This window comes from Oncorhynchus tshawytscha, linkage group LG02 (assembly GCF_018296145.1).
Source record: "Oncorhynchus tshawytscha isolate Ot180627B linkage group LG02, Otsh_v2.0, whole genome shotgun sequence".
Lineage (NCBI taxonomy): Eukaryota > Metazoa > Chordata > Actinopteri > Salmoniformes > Salmonidae > Oncorhynchus > Oncorhynchus tshawytscha.
The window spans coordinates 54,343,566-54,365,506 of NC_056430.1; the positions used below are offsets into that span (position 1 = coordinate 54,343,566).

A 21,941-nucleotide genomic window follows, 5' to 3' on the forward strand; every position below is an offset into this window, starting at 1 on the left:
TTGGTTGAGGCATGTAACTGGATCTACACAATCAATAGCACGAAATGGAAACTCTTCTTAACATTACGCTGTTTTTGATGTCTGAAAACATGAGCACAACTATGACGACGTTCCTTTATAGCTGCTTAGTGGCAGGTTCTCACTGTTCGTTCTCACTCACTCTGGCCCACATTCGCAGGTGGTATTTTGGGAAGATAACTCGGCGCAACTCGGAGAGGCTCCTTCTGAGTTTACAGAACCGACGAGGAACCTTCCTGGTCCGAGAGAGCGAAACCACTAAAGGTGAGAAGAACCTCTGAAAGAGCGACAGACATTTTAGACATGGATTAGAAGCACTTTGATTATTGTCAAATTCCTTGTTGACGTTCTCCTTTCTTTTGTGAAGTAGTCCTCTCTAACACAGAATGTACTGACCAAATGCGTGAATAGATACTTTTTGGGTCTTTTTGTCCCGGGGGCCTCTAGCTGTGGATCGGTGGCGTAGGGAGGGGGTTATTTTGGAGGAATTGGGGGAGTGGAGCACCTGTGAATGGACGGGGGGTGGGGGTGGGGGGGTGAATGAATCACACAAGCAGAGCTAAGTCACCGTGCGAGGGTGCTGGATTTCCTCTGGCTATAAAATCTCTGCGTGCACACACGCACACACACACAGTCACACACACACTGTCTCTCGCATACACACACACAAACACACACAGGGGGAGGGTCTAGGGAAAGGATTTACAGCGTAGGGTGCTTTAGATTCCATTCTGCAGGGCATAGAGCTCATGTTCTAGGGTATAGAGTTCATATGGTGTAGCGTGTAGTTTGGTCTGTAGGCATGGTGTATGCTGATGTGTGTGTGTGTGTGTAGGGTGCATAGTAGTGTGTAGGGCTTGTGTTATAGTGGGGATGATCTATGCCATAGTGTTGAGGGTGCAAGTATACTAATGTGCACTAATATTTTAGAGAGAAAGGCTTGTTTTGTAGTATTTATGCCATCAGGTGTATGGTGCATGCAGAAGTGTGCAGGGTTCATGCTTTTAGAGCACTTGTTAAACTCCAGTCCTCGAAGGCCGATTGTCTGCAGGTTTTCACTCCTTCATTGTACTTGCTTTTAATAATTACAGTCATTGATTTAGTGACCTCCCCTCATCTGGTTGTCTAGGTCTTAATTGGAAACAAATTGCAGACCGGATTGGAATTCAGTTTGACTCCCCTGCTTTAGACGGTAGAGTAGGGTTGCATGCTCTAAGTAGTGTGCTTCATTCCTTCAGTCCTGGCTCAGGGGGTACTGTTAGAGCATGGCGCTGGCAACATTAGTCTTGCCGCCGGTTTGATCTGAAGTCCGGAGAGCATGATCATACTTAATTTCATTACTGGTTTGATTCCCACATGGGCCACATACACGGAGTGCACAAAACAGTAGGAATACCTGCTCTTTCCACCACATAGACTGACCAGGTGAAAGCTATGATCCTTTTTGATGTCACCTGTTAAATACTCTGGAGCTAGTTATGTTGACTATGACGTTAATATGGTGACAACGATGTAGATCCAGCTATATGTCACAATCCAAAATTATATGAAGGTTTGGCTTGGAAAGTTTTTTTTTTCGCCTGGTCACAGAAAGCTGATGTGTTGTGCACTGAAGTCTATAAGCGATGGGAATGGTGAGAAGAGGAGAGCACGTAGATGCGAGAAGGAATTATACAACTATCAAAGGGATCATGCTGTTTGTATGTGGCTGCAAACAGAACAATACAGGGTGAAAAACATACATGAATTTGCCCAATAGAAACTCTTGTTTTCAACTGTTGTACTAATGATTACACCCTAGATCAGCTAGATGCAGGCAAGAGTGTGCAAGGCGGTATTGAATGTGTCATTGTCTGTCCCCTTGATTACTCAAATTTCTCTAAACCAGTGCACTTACTTTGTAAACTTTAATTCATAGGCTAGGTTGTAGCAACCTCATGATGTGTATATGGAAAGTATTATGCAGTAGCCTAAACCTGTCGATGTTACATTGAGCTGGGTGAGTGGAATATGAATGACAGTCATCCAATATACATTAATAGAAATAAGGCCGTGTTCATAAAAAAATATTGTATATACAGTACCAGTCAAAAGTTTGTACACACCTACTCATTCAAGGATTGTTCTTTATTTGTACTATTTTCTACATTGTAGAATAGTAGTGAAGACATCAAAACTATGAAATAACACATATGGAATCATGTAGTAACCAAAAAAGTGTTAAACAAATTCTTCAAAATAGTCACCCTTTGCATTGATGACAGCATTGCACACTCTTGGCATTCTCACAACCAGCTTTGTGAGGAATGCTTTTCCAATGGTCTTGAAGGAGATCCCACATATGCTGAGCACCTGTTGGCTGCTTTTCCTTCACTCTGCGGTCCAACTTATCCCAAACCATATCAATTGGGTTGAGGTCGGGTGATTGTGGAGGCCAGGTCATCTGATGCAGCATCATCACTCTCCTTATTGGTCAAATAGCCCTTACACAGCCTGGAGGTGTGTTTTGGGTCATTGTCCTGTTGTAAATCAAACGGTAGTCCCACTAAGTGCAAACAGATGGCATGGTGTATCGCTACAGAATGCTGTGGTAGCTATGCTGGTTAGTGTGCCTTGAATTCTAAATAAATCACAGATAGTGTCACCAGCAAAGCACCCGGTGGGAACCACACGTGCGGAGATCATCCGTTCACCTATTCTGCATCTCACAAAGACACTGCAGTTGGAGCTAAAAATCTCAAATTTGGATTAGTTTCCGGATTGACTGACCTTCATGTCTTAAAGTAATGGTGGACTATTGTTTCTCTTTGCTTATTTGATCTGTTCTTGCCATAATATGGACTTGGTCTTTTACGTGTTATTTCATAGTTTTGATGTCTTCACTATTATTCTACAATGTAGAAAATAGTAATAATAAAGAAAAACCCTTGAATGAGTAGGTGTGTCCAAACTTTTGACTGGTACTGTATATTAAATGGCAACGACCGCCACTGAATCGACAGTGCCAGACTCGCCGATTTCAGTATCTCTGAAACGGCTGGCCTCTTGGACTCTTGGACGCACGACAGTGTATATGATTTAGTGAGAATGGTTACAAAAAAACATCCAGTCAGCTGTAGTCCTGAGGTTGAAGGAGAATGGCAGGAATTGTGCAAGCTAACAGGCGTGCCACAAACAGGCAAATAATGGTGCAGTACAACAGTGGTGTGTAGAACGGCATCTCGGAATGTACAACTCGTTGGGCCTTGTTACAAATGGGCTGTTGCAGCAGACTACCACACCGGGTTCCACTCTATCAGCTAAAAACAAAAAGAAGTAGCTCCAGTGGGCACGTGATCACCAACACTGGACAATTGAGCAGTGGAAAAACATTGCCTGGTCTGCAGAATCCCATTTCCTGTGGCATCATTCTGATGGCAGAGTAAGGATTTGGCGTAAGTAGTGTCCATGGCCCCATCCTGCCTGGCACACGTTAGGGCCCTCGATACCAATTGAGCAATATTTCCGTGGCCCAAAAAATTAGAGCTATTCTAGGGGCAAAAGGTGGTCCAACCTGGTAATAGATGGGTGTAACTAATAAACTTGATCCCAGGAAGAGCTAATGGGGATCCATCATAAATACAAAACTGGCCACTGAGTGTATATGTCACTGTTAAAGTTGACAGTTATTTAAGTGGCTTTGGATAAAAGTCTCTTTTTATAATTACTATTTTACATTATAACATGCAAGTGTCTCACAATTAAAGTGTATGGGAAGTGCGTAATCAGAATTTGCTCTTCGTATGCACTCACCATGGATACTACAGGTAGTGGTACAGCTGTGAGTGCTGACTGTTGATTGTGTTTTACTGATTTATAAAGGCGTAGGGAGTGGAGTTTCACAGTTGCATGTTGTTAGAAATAACGATAGAGCAGAGTGCTATTGAGGCTTACCCTCTGTACTGGTTGTAGTGTACAAGTTGTTTTTAGCATCAGCCGTTCCAAATTCATGTTGTTCTATTATTGTTTCTTATTGGCTGTACTCATGGCTGTGCAATGAATGTCTCTGCTGGGACAATATCTTTTGAATTCAATTTAATTTGTTTTGACCCATCCCTCGTTACACACACACACTTTGTAATTATTTTCAAATTATTTTCAAATTCTATTTTTATGAACAGGAGCCTATTGCCTGTCCGTGTTGGACTATGACAACACTAAAGGCCTCAACGTCAAACACTACAAGATACGCAAACTAGACAGCGGCGGTTTCTATATCACCTCACGCACCCAGTTCAGCAGTCTGCAGCAGCTGGTCTTCCACTATCGCAGTAAGTAACACATTATACTCACATTTTTGACACCTTTGCCACTTACTTACAAAAATTCCTATTATACAGAGAGTAACACCAAACTTGAATTGAATGTTTTTCTATTTATTTGTCCATGTACTATAATATGTATGTCAAGGTCATGATGGGGGCAATTGTCATTCTGTTTTCCAACTAGTGTAAATGTATATGTAAAATATATATATATATATATATACTTTTTCTTACATGGTATGCAGTGTCTTTGTCAAGCATATTGATCATGCGTCAAAGTGAAACAGACATTGCTCAATAACTCAATAAGAATATCCAACAGATTGGCACATCTGACTATTATCAGAAATGTCTCGCAGAAAACTTTGCTTCTACTGCCTAATGTGGATAGTGCTAGCAAGGGTGGACAGTGCTAAATGTCTAGGTGGTAACAGTATGCCTCTTTCTATCTTTCTCTACCTAACCCCAGAGCATGCAGACGGGCTGTGCCACTGTCTGACGGAGGTGTGTCCCGTGCTGAAGCCTCAGACCCAGGGCCTGGCCCGTGATGCCTGGGAAATCCCACGGGAATCGCTCCACCTCGACCTCAAACTGGGCCAGGGCTGTTTTGGAGAGGTCTGGATGGGTAAGATGCGCGTGCACACATTAGCTCTTTACGGATGTATTTGTATCTGCATTTAATCCACCAAAAAGGATTGATTTTATCAAATGCAGAGAACACGCTTGAGAAGAAACCCCCATTCTAAGCCTATCTTGCCTTGGCGCTGTCGTGTCTTTACTATCATTAACTGAAGACTGATAGTTTTTAGTTATTACGCGATTAGACTGATTAATCATGTAACCGTAATTACTAGGAAGTCGGGGCACCAAGGAAAAATATTCAGATTACAAAGTTATCATTTCCTAAAATAACTTTTCAGATATTTTATCTGATCAATTAGTCTTCGAATTAATTAACTATTTACCTTACCTCACATTAGTCTCATTCCAAACGTCTGCACGAACCCAGTCTTCACTATGAGTCATCCATACATCAATTGTCTTAAATAATTTATTTTTACTAAGTAATTCACAGAAATGCATAAACAAACAAACAAACAAACAAGGTAAATGTGGTTACATGAAATGAGAATGTGCCCTAGTGGGCTAAACCGGCATGGCGGCTTGTTAGACAAAAGGGGAAGTGGGGGTCGACTAAGAAGTCACTACAAAGTGATAAATATAAAAATTTAAATGCTAATCCTTTGCACATGAACGCTCACTCATTCGGGAACAACTGCAATCAATATATATATTTAAGCTCAGTGTGTTGTCTTGATCACTGGTGAAAAGTTCATTTCTTTTGTAGAATTGTCCGTCTCTCTCCCTCTCTCTCTCTGTTGTGGTTAGTGGATAGTTCAGAGTGACATTCATTCGTTTCATTATAGAATGGATGTTTCGGCGGTTGTCGTTCTTTGCGTTCAATGATACCGAATTCCTAGCTGCAGACTAGTAATTAATATCAAAGACTTGTTCTTATTCTGTTGGTATCGATAGTCTAAGAGTTTAACCACGTGGTATGATTAAAAGATTCAGCAATGGTCTACAACCTTTGTCCCCTCATAATGGAGAAAAACATGGTCTCCAACCTTTAGCGATCTCGTAATTGAGGTAAGCTCGGTCTGCTGATCGAAAACCCGAGTGGGGGTTTTATTCGGAATGGCAAAAAGGGCTGTCCCAGGATGTCTGACCCTAACTGGGCTCAGGGGCAGTCCTCTGATTTAAATCCCCTTTTGGGGTTTTCCTTCATTGAACAGTCCAAAATCATATTACACACTTTAACAAACAGTATCATACTCACTCATTCATCTTATATATCAATTACATGTAAATCTCATATCTGAGGCTATTATATAAACAGCGTTATGGTAATGTGGCCACACCGTCTCCCATGAGCTTCCCCAAGTTGTGACAAACGGACCAGTTCGTAGCTGGATTCTTCACCGATCTTTTATACTTTCTCCGGAACATGAAATTTGTTCGTACCTCAAGTTCTGTGAGGTGGAAGGGTTTCCTTTGTTCTCCATGAAAATCTACTCTCTCTATACTGTGTGGCCATGTGGCACGGTCTTCTCAGGAATTCACGACCTCTCTGACCACAGCAACCTAGTTGAAGGAGGCAAGGGGGAGGCAGGGAGAGGGGGGTGGGGCTTGCTATACCCAAAGAGGCCAACGTCATGACAGCGCGCTACAGCAATGCTGGACACTATTTAAAAGTCGATTTATGCTTGATCCGGCAATGCGGTCCGAAGGCCTAGGATGGATGTGGTGACACAATTGTGGAACCTCCGGCTTGTCTTTGTAACAATGCGGAGGGCTCCGTGTAAATCCGCATTGACATTAAGGAAGTTGTCAAGGAAGTGAGTTTGTGTTTGTACAGGACATACTGCCCCCACCTACCATCAACCATTCATGTCAATGTGGAGCTATATGGAGCCCTTCACATTGTTACAAAATTTGGCAGGCTCATGGCAATGAGGTATAGAGCTTGATTTGGCTGCCAGAGGCCCGGCAATTGCTGCCCAACCTCCATACGGAGCCTCCGGACATCATAAATGGGCTTTTATTGTTACTGCTTTTACAGTAAGTTCTGAGTGGGTAGAAGCTTGCCAGCTCAATAAAGTGCCCAAAAATGGACACTGGCCATATACTGTTACATGGAGTGTCATGGTATCGTGTTGGGTGTCGTGACAACTATGAATGCTATGCCCAAATGTAAAGCAAGGGACGTGCTAAGAATGTTCAACTCTGTGGTACAGAGTTACAGCCCTTTAGTGAAGCCTGTGAAATCTGGTGTGTAATATTTCCTCTTTGCGAAGTGTATCACTCAAGCTCCGTCATTCAGTTTTCAGAGATTAAAAAAACATAGCAGGTTACAAAGTAGCGCTCTGTAGCTACGTTTTGATGTTTGGGTTGTTTCTTGTCAGGGACTGGTCCAAATTCACATTTTGCCATCCCGATCGAGCCCAGCTAACTAGCTGTGTGAGAGTACTTGACTCAGTTCACTGAGGGTTAGTGTTATCCTGGATCCTTGGGATGTCCCTTCGCTAAACCCTAACCCATACCCTAACAATAACCCTTACCTTATCTAACCCAAACCTTAACCCTTACTGTAACCCTTTTTTATTTCTACTTCAATGGGGTAGGGACGTCCCAAGGAACCCGGATAGCAAGGATCATTCACTGAAGCAACACTTGGGGCGAGAGGCAGCACTGTGCCAGCGGCAAATGTTATGATTGATGTTTTTCCTTTTAAGTGACAACTACCAGAATTCAGTGGGTACAGCCCTACAATCGATGAAAACATGGCTAAATACCAATACATTGAAAATGTGTCCTATGTCGTTGTTTTCCAGCTGGCTAGCATGAGGCAGCTCAGTCTTCAGATACAATTTTTTTTGCTGGAATCAGTGCAGTTTATCCTCCTTTCACAAGAGTAACACAGTTTTTCCATCAAAAAAATAGTGTATTTCTTGTGCTCTTCAATTCAATGTGACACTTACATTAATGCTCTTTCCTCAAATAACAAAAATCTGCTTTCTGAGTACCTTTTTGAAGGGCTGTTTTAAGCACAATCATACAGATTTGTAAAAACAAAAACAAAAAAAACTAATCCAACTATAATAATAAAAATATCGGCAGATATATTGGTTATTGTGAATATTTTAAGTCTAAAAACAATCGGTGTTGGATCCAAAAATAGCAGATCTGTCAGGCTCTACTTTTCATTCCAATTTCATGTATTTAACCTATAACTTCATATAAGAACTGTGTGGTTGCTTGTGGCAGAAACGTGCGCCTGTCCCACTGGTTGTCTGGGTCGCCAAGAGAAATAATGTACTCCTTTAGCTACGTTGGCTATGGTCTCTGACCTATAGCTTTTGTGTTTACACAGGGAAGTGGAACGGTACAACGCGGGTGGCCATCAAGACCCTGAAGACAGGCACCATGTCCCCAGAGGCCTTCCTCCAGGAGGCGCAGGTCATGAAGAAGCTGAGACACGAGAAACTGGTGCAGCTCTACGCTGTGGTGTCTGAGGAACCCATCTACATCGTCACTGAGTACATGACCCAAGGTAACTGTAGACCACACACATCATCATTATTATCAGTATGGCTGTCCATCGTTTCCAAAAATAATGTTGCTTCCAGGGATGGGTTGTAGAACAGATGTGGCTACCACTATTGTTACAAACACACACATTATCACGTAGGTATTGCACTATGTAGGGAATAGGGTGCCACGTAATCATAATCATCACTTACTTATTAGTACATGAGACACACAAACACACACACTTCATCATCACTGACTACAGTGGGCAATGGTTCAAGCTGGCATGTGCATGCTCACACACATCATGTTCTTGTGTTCCCTCCCTCCTACCTTCTCTCTCTCATTAAGCTGATAACACTGTCACTCCCACAGGTAGCCTGTTGGACTTCCTCAAAGGTGACACGGGCAAGCTGCTACGTCTACCCCAGCTAGTGGATATGGCATCTCAGGTGGGACATTCAGTGCATGTTGATTATACCTTTCATGTAATTATATTATTTAAGTCAATTGAAGTTATTTTGCCATCTTCTTTTGTTCCCCTCCTTATCCCCCGATTGTCCCTCTTTCTGCTGTATCTATTCTTCCTCTCACTTTTTATCCTTTTCCCTCTATCCATTCTCATCCTCTAACTCTCTCTCTCATTTCATCTCATTTCCCCTCTACTCTTCCAGATTGCAGCAGGGATGGCATACGTAGAGAGGATGAACTACGTCCACAGAGACCTCAGGGCTGCCAACATCCTCGTAGGAGACAACCTGGTGTGTAAAGTGGCCGACTTCGGCCTGGCCCGCCTCATAGAGGACAACGAGTACACTGCCAGACAAGGTAAGGCTTCAGTCCAGGTCAAATCTGTAGTTGTGTGTTCTAAACCTGGTTTTGGAGGACCTGTGTTTAACCTGGTTTTCCTTCCAACTGGTCTCTATGTATAAAGTGGCCAATTTCCCCTCATCTTAGAGGATAATGTTTACACTGCCAGACAGAGTAAGGCTCTGGTCCGGGTCCAATATCTCTAGGTACGTGAACTGACATTGTGATGCCAGGACAACCTCTCCCTCAACGTCAGCAAAACAAAGGAGTTGATTGTTGACTTCAGGAAGCAAAGACATCGACATCAACGAGACTGGAGTAGAGACTACAGTTTTAAGTTCCTCTGCTTCCACATCACCAAGAACTTGACATGGACCAACAACATCACCACTCTTATCAAGAGGGCACAACGGTCCTTCTACTTCCTAATGCAGCTGGAAAAATGTGTCATGCCACCCCCGAGTACTCTCCTAATACTACCGCTGCACCATCGAGAGTGTCCTGACCGGTTGCATCACGGCCTGGTGCGGAAATTGCTCCGTCCACAAATACAAGGTCCTCCAGCAGGTGGTGAAGACGGCCCAGTGTGGCCGTGTTCCCACCCATTCAGGACATCTACTTGAAACAGTGCCTGAGGAAGTCCTGCAGCATCATCAAGGACTCCACACACCCCAGCCACGAGCTGTTCACTCTCTTACTTTTAGGCAGACGGTATCGGAGAATGAGATCTTATACCAACAGGCTCAGAGAGTTTATCTACAAGCCGTCAGACTGCTTGTAGCGGATTTTGAATAGCCGTGGGAAAAGCAGTTGCAAGATTGAGACACACATCTAGAAACCCTAGAATTCAAATGAAACCGAAGACTTCATGAATAAAACTTAAAACAATGTATTTGTAGAATCCATAATGATAAGTGCAAGGTAAACAAAGGTTCTAATATTCCAGGTAAACTAAAAAGATCAAGGTAAAACATATGTGGTTCAAATGTATGCCAACTCGGTATCCCGAACATTTTTCACCCCTGGTAGGCCTTACTTCTGAAATGACTGCAACACTTAACATTGAGCTGCAGTTATTTTAACGTGGGTGGCAAGGAATAAGTTAGTCCTAAATATTTCTAAAACTAAATGCATTGTATTTGGGACAAATCATTCACTAAATATGGTAATAAATCATGTGGAAACTGAGCAAGTTGAGGTGACTAAACTGCTTGGAGTTACCCTGGATTGTAAACTGTCATGGTCAAAACATATTGATACAACAGTAGCTAAGATAGGGAGAAGTATGTCCATTATAAGGCACTGCTTTGCCTTCTTGACAGCACTGTCAACAAGGCAGGTCCTACAGGCCCTAGTTTTGTCACACCTGGACTACTGTTCAGTCGTATGGTCAAGTGCCACAAAAAAGGACTTGGTTCAGAACAGGGCAGTACGGCTGGCCCTTGGATGTACTCAGAGAGCTAATATTAATAATATGCATGTGTGCTGGTAGTATTAGCCTGGTTTGAACCTGCTCTTTGAGTTGCTTGGACATTAGCACCATCTATGAGTGTTAGTGGCTGCTGCTGTGGCTGCTGTGCTTGTCGGCAGAGGTGGGACCAAGGAATTCAAGTCCCAAGTCAAGACAGGCAAATCCGAGTCAAGTCTCATGTCAAGACCGCCAAGTATCAATTCAAGTACTAAACTTTGAGTTTTGAGTCCTAAACAAGTCATAATGTGCTCTTCACCAAATGTAATATCATTTCATATTTAACAAGAGTAATAGTATATACAATTTATGCAAATCACAAAGGCTTTTAAAAATATATATTTATTACTTTCCAAATAAACTTTATATTTCCATGGAAATACATGGGTAGCCATGAGAAAGACCCATCAAAATGACAACAAAAACAAAATATTGTAGTGCTCTCTATCCCTCTCTCTCTCTCTCTCTCCAGATATACTCTAGATACCTAAAACAATCCTGCCATACAATAATTTATTAAAAGGTACATCAAAACAACTGACACTGAACTTCAAGTAGGCCTACAATTTGAACACTGGCCTGAATGTCTGAGAAGAAAATACAGATCCCAAAGATGGGAGATAAAACCTGAACATGGAGACTGTGTGTGTATAATGCATAAACAGTTTCATTTTTTTCTCTTTATCTCAGGGCCCTATAATGCATTGCATTTGCAAAAGACCAAGTTCGATGAAAGTCTATCAGTCATTTGTGCACGATGAGGCCGCAGTATGATGCCACCATGGCTGAAGAAATGCTCCACCGGAGCACTGGAGGCAGGCACTGCCAAGACCCTGATGGCCACTCGGGACAGTGAAGGAAGAGCCTTCCTGTTCATTGCCCAAAACAAGAGGGCATTCTGTCCTTCGCATATGTCAAGGTAGTGACTTAGCTGTAGTTCTGGAGAGGTCCCAACAGCTTTCTTCTGCCTCTTACAGTATGCTGCAAACAGCCCTTCTTCTTGTCCAAGACTTATGGTCCTCTCGCACTTCCTCATCAACAAGAGGCACAGCTTGCTCAGTCCCTGTAGCGTCTTGCAGAATCAGTTCTGGCAAAACATGTAAAAGCATAGCAGAAACAAAAAGGCCAGTATTAGAGTATTGATGATGCAGTGGGTTAAACTGAAAAATTATTATTGTTGCAGTCAATTGGATTAAATTATGAGAAAAAGTTACATTAAACTCAATATTTACCTTTAACTCTTTGTGCCACCTCCTCCTTGACCTCCTCCTTGACCAGCACATGGTGCTCCACCCACATCGGAGAAAAAGCCGGATCCAAGGCAGCTGCATTGAGGTAGACTGGATCTGAAAAGGGGGCAGTGATTCTGTCTTGTGTCCTGGCCATTTTCACATTGATGAAGATTCCAAGAAATCTTTTGTTCAGGGATGCCTGGAGACTTCTGACCAGGCCGCTCAGGAAATGGACTTGAGGCATCCGCTGCTCCAGGTGGTGATTCAGGGACAGGACCGAGGGAACAACAGAACTGCTTGTGAATCTTCTCCCACTGTGTCATACCTGTTGCTTCTCCAAATGGCTTCAGGATGTCCACCAACTCCTTCAACTTATTCCACTCCCGTACTGTGAACAACAACTCCTTGTGCCCAGCCTTTTTCACAGCAGCAGGGATGCCTCTTTCCCCAAATTAAGCCTCAAACACCTCTTTGTCATCACTTTTTGTTTCTTTCAAGCCATCTCCCACCACCATCTGGCGAGTGTGGGCAAAACACCCCAAGCGCTGTTTTTTTTGCAATAGCAGCATCCACTGTTTGCTGGTCTTCCAGGGTTAGGTCATTCCAGAGCTTTCGGTCATCAAGGTGATCTTCGTCATGTACTTCATCTTCTTGTTAAATGGGGAAGCACACGGTGAATGCTTTTCTCATGTTGGCAGCATTGTCACTATAGTCCAATTTATCTTTAATGCTGTACTCACCACATATGGACTCAAATTGCTCACAGATTCTTTCAGCCGTGTGTGGGCCTTTGAAGCTGACACAGGCCAAGAGATTGGACTTGCGCTGTATCCTCTCTCCATCTTTCTCCGTACAGTGCACAGTGACACCAGGGAACCCCCTCATCGTTCGGTCGGACCAAATGTCCACTGTGACTGAAACATGGTATGTGTTGCTCAACTGAGTTTTCAGTTTTGAACGTCTCTCTGTAGCGAGGTTCTCTACTTTTGATGTCAATGTTCTGTGATACACTGAGCTGTACTTACTGTCAACCACTGACAGAAAGTGCCGAAAACTCTTGTTTTCAACAATAGACAGAGGAAAGTTGCAATCGATAACCAAGTCGGACAGTATTGCATTGTTGATAGCTTTCTGCTGTGGATGATTCATGCTGTACTGCCCTACACGGGTCTCCATGAACTGTGAGATTGGAGACTGTTGTGGTTCACTTGTGACACTTCTGTTCATCTGATATTGTTCAAATCTGTAAGCATATTAAAAAAAGAAGTGAGTGGGGCAGTAGCACAATCTTGCCTGGTCTCAATCTTGGGTGCAATGATCACATTCCTGCACTGGCTGACAGTGTGGAGGCTCATTGATTTAATGTTATGTTAGTCTACATGCTATACTAGCCAAGTTATATATATAGATGTCGGCTATATTAGCCACGATTTACCGTTCTTTGTGCAGCTTCAAATGTTGAACAAAGTTGGAAGTTGTTGCACCTCCATCTGTAATTTTCTTCCCACGCGTTTTGCAAATTACAATACGTTTTTTTGTTGACTTCAGCGTAGTCTGTATATCAGAAAATTATCATTTTGGGTATCATTTTTCCAGTTGCTCAATCTGAATTCACCCGCCGACTTTCCTCTGCACTGCCATGCGCAAATTCTTATCTGCTGTCCGATTCAAACTGTAATCCGCTAAATGAAGAGTTGATGCGCTGCACAACTTTTTTTAATAGCATCATTTTTCATATTTGGGCTTGGGGAGGGTATCAAGTCAGGTCGAGTCATAAGGCTCAAGGTCAAGTCACGAGTCATTGGTGTTAAAGTCAAAGTTGAGTTTCAAGTCATCATATTTGTGACTCGAGTCTGACTCGAGTCCAAGTCATGTGACTCGAGTCCAGACCTCAGCTTGTCGGTCTCCCTGTTTGGATCCTGTACCCACCTGGACTTACTTGCCGCACACAAACACAAATACATTGAAGTTACACACATCACAATTGCTGCCACCAGACTCAGTAGGAGTAGGTAAACCCTGTGATGTTGAACGCCTCAGAGCTATTTTGGTCAAGTTCAGTCCAGTTTCTTTTGACACCCATTGAGTTTTCTCCATACAGTCGCCGGAATGCCTCATAGGCTTTGTGGTAAGCTTCAGTCCAGTCTCTTTTACGGTCACCCACTTAACTCTTTCTTGTTTGTGCCACAGAGGATTTTTCACATTCTTTTCAAATGTACATTTTGGCAGCGGATGCATCAAATCAAATCAAAGTGTATTTGTCACGTGCGCCGAATACAACAGGTGTAGACCTTACAGTGAAATGCCTACTTACAAGCTCTAACCAATAGTGCAAAAAAGGTATTAGGTGAACAATGTTTTATTTCTTTATTTACCCATTGTTCACCTAATACCTTTTTTGCACTATTGGTTATTTTTACTGTTGTTTTATTTCTTTATTTACCCAACAGTAAAAATAACCAATAGTGCAAAAAAGGTATTAGGTGAACAATGGGTAAATAAAGAAATAAAACAACAGTAAAAATACATGCTATATACAGTAGCGAGGCTATAAAAGTAGTGAGGCTACATACAGACACTGGTTAGTCAGGTTGATTTGAGGTAGTATGTAGATATGGTTAAAGTGACTATGCATATATGATGAATAGAGAGTAGCAGTAGTGTAAAAGAGGGGTTGGTGGGTGTTGGGACACAATGCAGATAGCCCGGTTAGCCAATGTGCGGGAGCACTGGTTGGTCAGCCCAATTGAGGTAGTATGTACATGAATGTATAGTTAAAGTGAGTATGCATATATAATAAACAGAGTAGCAGCAGCAGCGTAAAAAGGGGTTGGATTGGGCACACAACGCAAATAGTCCGGGTAGCCATTTGATTACCTGTTCAGGAGTCTTATGGCTTGGGGGTAAAAACTGTTGTGAAGCCTTTTTGTCCTAGACTATTTGCGGTACCACTTGCCATGCGGTAGTAGAGAGAACAGTCTATGACTGGGGTGGCTGGGGTCTTTGACAATTTTTAGGGCCTTCCTCTGACACTCCCTGGTATAGAGGTCCTGGATGGCAGGCAGCTTAGCCCCAGTGATGTACTGTACCCTCTGTACGCACTACCCTCAGAGGCCGAGCAATTGCCGTACCAGGCAGTGATGCAACCAGTCAGGAGGCTCTCGATGTTGCAGCTGTAGAACTTGAGGATCTCAGGACCCATGTCAAATCTTTTTAGTTTCCTGAGGGGGAATAGGCTTTGTTGTGCCCTCTTCACGACTGTCTTGGTGTGTTTGGACCATTCTAGTTTGTTGTTGTGGACACCAAGGAACTTGAAGCTCTCAACCTGCTCCACTACAGCCCCGTCGAGGAGAATGGGGGCATGTTCGGTCCTCCTTTTCCTGTAGTCCACAATCATCTCCTGAGCCACAATCAACAATCTCCACAATCCACAATCAAGCTGAGCTGCAGCCAGCTCAGCTTCCATTTCCACCAAATTCCTTTTTTGCCTTGTTGTGTTTCTTCCATATAAAGGGCATGTTTTTTTTTTTTTTTAACTGCAGCTTGAGCTTTCAAAGCGGCGTGCTCAGCCTGTGCTTTCATTCTAGCACTGGATGCCCTTGACGTTGAGGTGGATGCATCTGACTTTTTTGATACAGCAGATACTGTCATGTGGACCAATGGCAAACAAAGGTTCCAATAGTCCAGGTAAATGGAAAAAGATCAAGATTAAAAAAAATGTATGCCAACCCGGTTTCCCAAACGTCTCTTATACCAGTATGTGGCCATCTGGGCGGGCCCACCTGTAGCACCAACTAATTGAGGCTAGAGGGCGTAGTTGACCTATTTCTAATTCAAATCATAGGACCATAATAAGAGTCCACATAACCAAATAATGCATACACCATACCTGTATATAGAAATGAAATATGATATTCTAAATGAGTGATATCATCAAATAAACAAATATTTTGATAAATGAAAAATTAAATGAAAACTGACAAAAATGAACTGGCTCCAACACTACTGAACACTTGAACTGGAATGACCACCTGGACTTACTTGCCACACACATATAACATGCACACACAAACACAAATACATTCAAGTTACACACACATCACAATTGCTGCTACCAGACTCTTATTTACTATTACTCATACTGCTCAATTTAAAACACCCGCCAATCCCCCCTTTCTCTGATAAATGTGTAAATATTGTACTATAAATTGTGCCTCCCTGTATTATACTAACATGTTTATTCTATTCTACTGAGCCATTTACTTCGTTCGTATTCTGATCTTTTATTATTGTTGCATTGCCGAGAAAGAACTTGAAACAATGAAACTCTGCATGTTGTCTTGCCTGACTCACGCCTCTCCCTTGAGATGAATGATCTAGCCTAGGTTACCCCTGCTTCAGGCCTAATACCTACGGCTGTTGCCCTTCCAGCCCAGTTCCGATCCCAGCAACCCGCTGATACCAGTCACAGCTGGAGTTTTATTAAAAACCACTCAGTGGGGCGTCCAGCTCTGAGGTAGGGCGACCCGTAGTTTGTCAGGCTCTCCTAAGGCTATAAGACCAGGGGAAATGGAGTGGTGAGTATGCTTTCTCCTCTCAACAACTTATCATTTTAATAAATACCTTAGTTTTACACCCACGGGTGCGCGTCACAAACCCTTCACCCGTGGACCTGGAGTTATGCACTGTAATGGGACCTAGTGTCCCACGAGACGAACAACGATAGTCATCGTGACATGCCTTAGACTAACATCCTAAGACATCTCTCATACACACCCCATGCATGGACCCACACCGCTAACAAAGGGAGGAAACTCTCCAGGCTATTTCGGTCAGTGGCCTCTCAAGAGGAAACGTGTTTATTCAAGCAAAGCCCTTTACAGAGAGTCTACTTATCCTATGGATATCCTAGCTCCCAACCTTGAGGAAACCCAATCCTGATCCTCCTAAAGGAAAATACAAATGATATGGTAATTTCCCTGTGGGTTAAAAGCAGAGGCTACAAACAGCAATTAAAGCTAAAAGTAAAAAATGCCCCAAAAAGAGAGAGGTTTTCTAGAAAAAGGCTCTGCAGAAAAAGCAAAAATGCTGCCACTATCTTCGGTGACAATGGTGATGGTTTGGATAGACTGGGGGCTGCTTCCTCCTTCCTCTGCTGGCTGCGATGTCTCTCAGCTCTCTCCCTCCTGTTCCTCTTCCCGTCCTGTTGACTCTCCATCTTCTTGGACTCCTGCTCTCTCCATCCCAGAGCCTGTTGTAGCTCTGCGGGCGTGAGAGTTACATCCATCCCATGGTTCACGACGATGTTCCCTTTTAACCTGTCTCTCCACTCAGGGGAGTTTCCCAGTGCTTGGAAGGCAGCCACTGTGCATCCTTTATTTAAAGGGGGAGATCAAGCTGATCAAGGCCCTGTTTATCAAATTTTGAAAAACTTGTCAATAATCAACTGACTGGCTTTCTTGATGTCTATAGTATTCTCTCTGGTATGCAATCTGCTTTCCACTCAGGTAATGGATTTGTCACTGCAACCTTAAAGGTCCTACATTATTTCACCACTGCACTTGACTCTAAGCAATGTTGTGCTGCTGTTTTAATTGACTCGGACAAATCTTTTGATTACGGTAGACCATTCCATTCTTGTGGGTCGGCTAAGGAGTATTGGTGTCTCTGAGAGGACTTTGGCCTTGTTTGCTAACTACCTATCTCAGAGTCCAATGTGTAAATTCAGAACATCTGCTGTCTCAGCCACTACCTGTCAGCAAGGGAGTACCCTAAGACTCGATTCTAAGCCCCACGCTCTTCGCAATTTACATCAACAACATAACTCAGGCAGTAGGAAGCTCTCTCATCCATTTATATGCAGATGATACAGTCTTATACTCCGCTGGCCCCTCCCCGGATTTTGTGTTAAACGCTCTACAAAAAAGCTTTGTTAGTGTCCAGCAAGCTTTCTCTGCCCTTAACCTTGTTCTGAACACCTCCAAAACACAAGCTGCAGGCTAAGGTTAAATCTAGGCTTTGTTTCCTTTATCTACTGTAATCGCTTGTCTTTCACCCTGGCTGCCAAACTAATCCTGATCCCAGGCTGTATCACAACCGGCCGTGATCGGGAGTCCCATAGGGTGGTGCACAATTGGCCCAGTGTCGTCCTTGTTAGGGTTTGGCCGTTGTAGGCTGTCATTGTAAAACACTCATCCCTGGGTTGCTCCTCTTTTCAGTTTGCTGCAGCTAGTGACTGGAACGAGCTGCAAAAAACACTCAAACTGCACAGTTTTATTCTCCATCTAACTGACACTTGTGGCTGCTTCGAGTGATCTATTTTTGTCTACATTTTTGCACTTCATGCTATTGTCCGTGCCTAGCAGCGTTTGTACTATGTTTGTGCTGCTGTCATGTTGTGCTGCTTTCATGTTGTGCTGCTGTCATGTTGTGTTGCGGCCATGTTGTCTTAGGTCTCACTTTATGTAGTGTTGTGGTGTCTCTCTTGTCCTAAAGTTTGTTTTGTTATTTTTAATTCCAGCTCCTGTCCCCACAGGAGGCCTTTTCCTCTTGGTAGGCCGTCATTGTAAATAAGAACGTGTTATTAATTGACTTGCCTAAAACATTAAAATACTAAACCTGGTTTTGGAGGGCCCTGTTTAACCTGGTTTTCATTCCAACTGGTCTCTTGATGACTCACTCTGTGACTTCAGTGGTTGTAATGAAGGGGCTAAATAACATGCAGTGAAAGGAAAAATGTATTTCGCAACCAGACAACTGGAAATGAGCGAAATACAACGACAAAAGTAAGCCACGTCTTCCATTTTCAGCAGACTGTAGAGGCTTAAACCTTGTTTTAGGAAAAATTACTTTTTATTGATTTCTTTGAGTTAAAAGCACAGATATTTTGGCTATCGTAGTCAAAGGTACATTGATAAAAGACCATGAGTCATCAATTCAAATTTTTGTTTCCCCAGGAGCCAAGTTCCCCATTAAGTGGACGGCGCCAGAGGCTGCCCTCTACGGCCGCTTCACCATCAAGTCAGATGTCTGGTCATTTGGGGTCCTGCTCACTGAACTCGCCACCAAAGGCAGAGTACCATATCCAGGTACCATTTACTTTCCTTTATGAAACAATTCTAAAGGTAGTCCCACACTCTATAGGTATAAAACACCAATATTTCGACACACAATGCCTTCTTCAGGGTTCCATAGACTTTGACTAAACAATAGCCCAAGATTAGCCTTTACATACAATTGCACTGAGAAGTGAACGGAAAGGGCATGGTTTGTATGTTCCGTGTGCTTATTATAGTATTCACAAAGGAAGGGTTTGCATTAAAATATATTGTTTTTAGCTATAATTAGATATTTTTTGGGGCTCGTGGCAGATTCAGAATATGCCCTAGAAAAGTTGTACAAATGGCTCTTTAAAACAATTCAGAAAATCTTGATAGACAAATGCGGTCTCCCCTCCCCCCCACCCCCTCCCTTCAGGCATGGTGAACCGGGAGGTGCTGGAGCAGGTGGAACGCGGATACCGGATGCCCTGTCCCGGCGAGTGCCCGAGCTCAATGCACGAGCTCATGCTCATCTGCTGGAGGAAGGATGCCGAGGAGAGGCCCACCTTCGAGTACCTCCAGGGCTTCCTGGAAGATTACTTTACCTCCACCGAGCCCCAGTACCAGCCTGGGGAGAACCTATAGGTCTCAGGGACATCGGTCCCACCACGGGACCACATGGGTGGACTTGCCCACTTTAAACACTGATCAAGGGACAGTTTTGCATTATTTCCTCCCTGTAATGGACAATGGTTAAGGATGGTTTAGGATTGGGGAGAGAGGAAGAGCTGATCCTAGATCTTTGGTTATGAGTGGCTTCTAACCTGGAGCTTTTGGGGGAAGTGGGAAGCGTTGGTAATAACTGATCCCAAGACAGTAGCATTTTCTCCACTAAAAGTTAAGGTTAGGATTGGGGGAGAGGAAGCTCGTCCTAAATCTGTAGATAAGGGAAACTTCACCCCGGAGAACCCTAAGGGAGGACTGAGGATAATGAGATGGGGCATGACCATTGTTTTGACCCTCCCTCTCTGTCCTTAGTACCCTTCTTCTCAAAGGCTCTGTCCAGATTCCTTCACGCTTCTCCCAAAGTGTGCACTACCTGTCAAGCATTGGCTAGACTAGAGGAAGTCTCCCCCATTGTTGAAATCTGTTTGGAGAATCTAGATGCAGCCATAGTGCCACAGCATCTGTCCTCTCCACCTCCTCTTTTTGCAGAGCACTGCCAACGTGGCATAGGTGCCATCTGTCTATTGTCCCTCTCTCTTGTGTGAGCCAAATGGCACCCTATTCCTTATACAGTGCACTACTCTTGACCAGAACCCTATAGACCCTCGTCAAAAGTAGTACACTAGGGCTCTGGTACACTAGTAGGTAATACGGTGCCATTTAGGACTCAGCCTCTGTGTGTGTGTGTTTCGCTCTGTCTGTCCCTCTATCTCTTTGTTTATCTCTTTGTTTATCTATCTCTATCTCTCTCTCTTCCTATTTCCTCCTCTCTATATCTCTCCAGTATTCTCAAGTGCTGCTTACTCCAGGTCATCAGGTGTCTCCAAAACAAATGTCACATTTTTTTAAAGGTTTTTCTTTGTTTGTCTTATTTTTTGTTGTTTTTTACAGATTCTACTTTCTTCCGTGTCCATGTCAATAAAACTGTAAGTTGCAAAGCTCCCAGACAATTTCACGTGAAACCATTTGGAAGACAGCTTTATATTATACCCATAGAAGTGACGTCAAGGATACTCAGCGTTAATACAGACTCACACTAGTAAAAAATGTCCACATTGTCCCTGCCTGTTTCAGTCCGTTTTATTCTGTTTGGTACCTATTGAACACAGCCCTGTGTTTTGGTGCAATCACTTGAAACCTATTGATAAGGATCCAAAACTTAAATTCTTAAATGCATTCCTATTTAGGGGTTTTATGGGAATGAACAATACATTTATGATAAAAACATGAAAATTAATTAAAGCTTTGAGCCAATCGGATATGAAGGATAGCATTCATGCACAATTAGTTAAATCTTTGTGAACCAAATCTGGCACTACAATCTATGCATGTCTTAATCCCTTACAAATCTTAACATTACAACAATCCTTTATAGGCAATCCTTCAATTACTACAATCTTTCATAGTCAGAAAGACGGGTGGAGAATTTAAACACTTTTCACACTATTGTGCTGACCCAAACTGTACTGCTTCTAACTGTACTGTGCTGGCTTTGGATATTTTATTTTGACATTGTCCTTTCCAGCACGCTTCCAGCCACTATGGTGGATGTGGAACCAGTCCAGCGCAGTAGTGCTCAGGTGATGGTCATAGGTTAGGTTTAAAGGTAGACTCAGTAGTGGGTCAATTTAAGGGTTGGGGAGTAACTGATTACGTGTTATCAGTTACAGGTTTATGTAATCTGATTACAAAAAAAGGAACTAATCAGTTACATTACCAGCAACATTTTTGTAATCAGATTAGATACTTTTGAAAAACTAGATGATTACTACTTGGAATCCTTTTAAATTCAGAAAGGATGTTTTGTGAAAAAACACACATTGACATTCAGTTCAGCATTGAAAAAAGGTGCAGGTTTAAGTTTGTTCCATCTGACTGAGTCTGACCATAAACCAGAGACCACTATGATGACACACCAAACGCATTTGGTGGATCCCTTTAGTTTTCTTCTAATGGCTCTTAAAGTAATCAGATTACATTACTGAGTTTGGGGTAATCCAAAAGTTACGTTACTGATTTTATAATTTTGGACAGGTAACTAACCTCAGCAAAAGAATAAGTGTTCCTTTTTCAGGACCCTGTATTTCAAAGATAATTAGTAAAAATCCAAATAACTTCACAAATCTTCATTGCAAAGGGTTTAAACATTGTTTCCCATGCTTGTTTAATGAACCATAAACAATTAATGAACATGCACCTGTGGAACGGTCGTTAAAACACTAACAACTTACAGACGGTAGGCGATTAAGGT

General features: G+C 42.8%; 1 protein-coding gene across 4 annotated transcripts in view; it reads left to right on the plus strand.

Moving 5' to 3' along the window:
* Positions 1–20,748, plus strand: part of LOC112267038 (proto-oncogene tyrosine-protein kinase Src) — a 37,901-nt gene extending 17,153 nt beyond the window's left edge. For all 4 annotated transcript variants that reach the window (XM_024445048.2, XM_024445078.2, XM_024445067.2 and 1 more), the window contains 8 exons: positions 179–282; positions 4,179–4,328; positions 4,792–4,947; positions 8,257–8,436; positions 8,790–8,866; positions 9,089–9,242; positions 18,881–19,012; positions 19,401–20,748. In XM_024445048.2, the coding sequence (XP_024300816.1) occupies positions 179–282; positions 4,179–4,328; positions 4,792–4,947; positions 8,257–8,436; positions 8,790–8,866; positions 9,089–9,242; positions 18,881–19,012; positions 19,401–19,609 (1,162 nt within the window). In that variant the 3' untranslated portion in view covers positions 19,610–20,748. The remainder of the gene's footprint in view (positions 1–178; positions 283–4,178; positions 4,329–4,791; positions 4,948–8,256; positions 8,437–8,789; positions 8,867–9,088; positions 9,243–18,880; positions 19,013–19,400) is intronic.
* Positions 20,749–21,941: the final 1,193 nt, after the last annotated feature.